The 2373-nt window shown below is 54.2% G+C and overlaps 1 protein-coding gene across 1 annotated transcript in view; it reads right to left on the reverse strand.

The window, feature by feature from the left end:
* NPHP4 (nephronophthisis 4) overlaps positions 1–2373 on the reverse strand; it is a gene marked incomplete at both ends in the record, with an annotated part of 4447 nt that overhangs the window by 1743 nt on the left and 331 nt on the right. The window contains 5 exons of the mRNA XM_008937185.1: positions 2–75; positions 448–533; positions 1328–1413; positions 1729–1936; positions 2170–2373. Of these exons, the coding sequence (XP_008935433.1) occupies positions 2–75; positions 448–533; positions 1328–1413; positions 1729–1936; positions 2170–2373 (658 nt within the window). The remainder of the gene's footprint in view (position 1; positions 76–447; positions 534–1327; positions 1414–1728; positions 1937–2169) is intronic.

The following is a 2373-nucleotide window of genomic DNA, read 5'->3' on the forward strand; positions in this document are numbered from 1 at the left end:
CAGCTGACGTCCAGGCGCTGCAGCGAGTGCAGGTAGAACTGCCAGATCTGGACAGGCACTGCCAGCCAGGCGTCCCTGCAGCAGGGCAGACACACGGCTCGACGCCAAGCGGGGAGCCCAGAGCAGGAGCCTGAACTCAGGGTGAGCTTCTTCTAAGGAACCCATTTCAGTCCCTCCCCCTCCTAAAGCACTGCCCAACACAAAGGTAGCCCACCGGGCCCAGGAGGCCTCAGCTTGGACACCAGGAAGAGAACATCAAGCCTAATTATTTAGGGGGAAAAGAGAACGATGTAAACCATAAGCTGGAGACATGTTGGGAAGCTTCTTGCCCAGCTTTGTGCTGCTCAGCAAAGCCACAAGCAAGGCAAGGGTGGCATGAGCTCCTCTCCTGCCCAGCCACATGCTCAGGGTTAGAGTTTCTCACTTTTTTGGGGCTTTGCTACTTACATATAAATAGCAACAAAGAACTTCTTGATCTGTGGGCTTGGCCCTCCAGCTACTTTTAAGAAGATATCCTGCGGCTCACCAGGCCCCTGTGTGCAGAAATCAGAGCATCATTCCAACAGTTAACCTCAAGACCAACCCAGCTAATGAGGACTCCAGGGTCTCCTCCCCATTAACAGAAAAAACAGCCACAAACCCACTTATGAAAGCAGATGCTTTCAGCATCTAGTTAAACTATGTTATTAACTCATTATACAGCTTGGCTGAGCTCTTCCAGTATTTTTAATTACAAAAGAGGACACAAACAACTATCACATTCCAGGTCTGCATCTGTAATCAAATTTTGGCAAATTCTCCCCAAGTTTTCTAACAAGCCATAATCCAATTACCATACTAACGTGTTTCTGCAATGGCAATTAGCAACTACCCTTCGTTGCCATCTGCACACACATGCCCAAGTTCATTTTTCCTTTTCTACCTCTCCTCCAGCTGCAAGGCAAGCCCAGGAAACTCATGCTGGGCACGGCCAAGCAAGGGCCATGTGTGGGCTCCAGTGGGTGCTCTGAGCAGAAGAGATGGTCTATCCCACACCTGACAAAAAGCTGCTTTTCCCCAGCATCTCTGTCATCTGGTATTTGCTCAAAAGAACAGGCGAGTACAAGCTGCTGCACGATGCGATAAGGTGCAACATTCAGCTTCAACCACAAAAACAAAGCAGCTCCTTTTAATTGGGAATAATTCTGGCTTCATCACTGCCAGCGTTTCACTACCACGGGCTGATAAATGGGGATGCTCTGCAGGCACAAGGCTTTCCTCTGCCAGCCAGAACAACCCCCAGCACAAGGACACAAAGGAGAGATAGATGTCCAAGTGAGACTGGTACCATGTTTTTGGTCTCACAAATGATGTTGGGGTCGCTGCAGCGAACAAACATCTCGGGCTCCCCGCCTGGCATCCCCACTGGCGCGCCTGCGGAGAAGAGACCGAGGGGAAACTGGTTTCAGTGTTTTTTCTGTTACCTTGCACCCCATGGAGCCACAGACCAGAGTCACTCATGCTGGGCTACCCCCAAACCACACAGATGCACTGGTGTGAGGAATTCAGTATAAAATTAACGCAGGGGGGCAGATGGAGAGTGAGCAGGGAGCCCAGGCTGTGGAAGGGCAAGGAAGCCACAATGTGCTCCTTGATGCTGCCAGACCTCCAAGAAGGCCCCTATGAACCACAGACACCAACTGACAGGAAAGAAAAAACAAGTCCCAGCCAGGCACAACATGGGCTCACCAGGGAGGGTGTACCAGGGGGGCAGCCGAATGGTCTTCTTCAGGAAGGTGAGCTCAGGGTGGTAGAAGCGGAAGGTCTGGTCCACCACGTGGGGCTGCGGCTCCACCTTCACGCACAGCAGCGCGATGGGCTTCCCCCGGCTCACCTGGAAGGAGACCTGTCCCAGAGGCAGTGGGAGGGATGGAGTTTTGAAGGACTGGTGCTTCTCCTTCCACACCATCCCTTGAGTGGTGTTTCTGCCCAGCTCCCTCACCTGGATGTGCTTCGTGTGCCCAGCTCTGCTCTTCCCCAGGGCGCGGGCGGCTGCCTCGGCATCGGTGCCCAGCCCAGCTGGCCCCTGCGGGGTGTGAGAGCGGGTTGCCTCGGGGTGCAGCACCGCCCTGGCTGCACCATGGTGGTACCACCTGGCCCTGCACAGGCAAACCCAGCCGAGGGAAATGCTCCCCACTGGGAGCTGCTCAAACAGGGGCCTGCACCTACCTGTGCCATGACAACCGCAGGGTCTGCAGAGAAGGTCTGGTATTTGAAGGGGATGCAGACAGTCTCATTGGGGCGCAGGTAGACCTGAGGTCTGAGGTCATCATGGAGGTGGAACATCTCCTCCTCCACCGGCGTAACGCTCTTCGTCAGCTCCTTGAAGTGCCG

Source organism: Merops nubicus, unplaced genomic scaffold, assembly GCF_000691845.1.
Source record: "Merops nubicus isolate BGI_N331 unplaced genomic scaffold, ASM69184v1 scaffold30803, whole genome shotgun sequence".
NCBI lineage: Eukaryota > Metazoa > Chordata > Aves > Coraciiformes > Meropidae > Merops > Merops nubicus.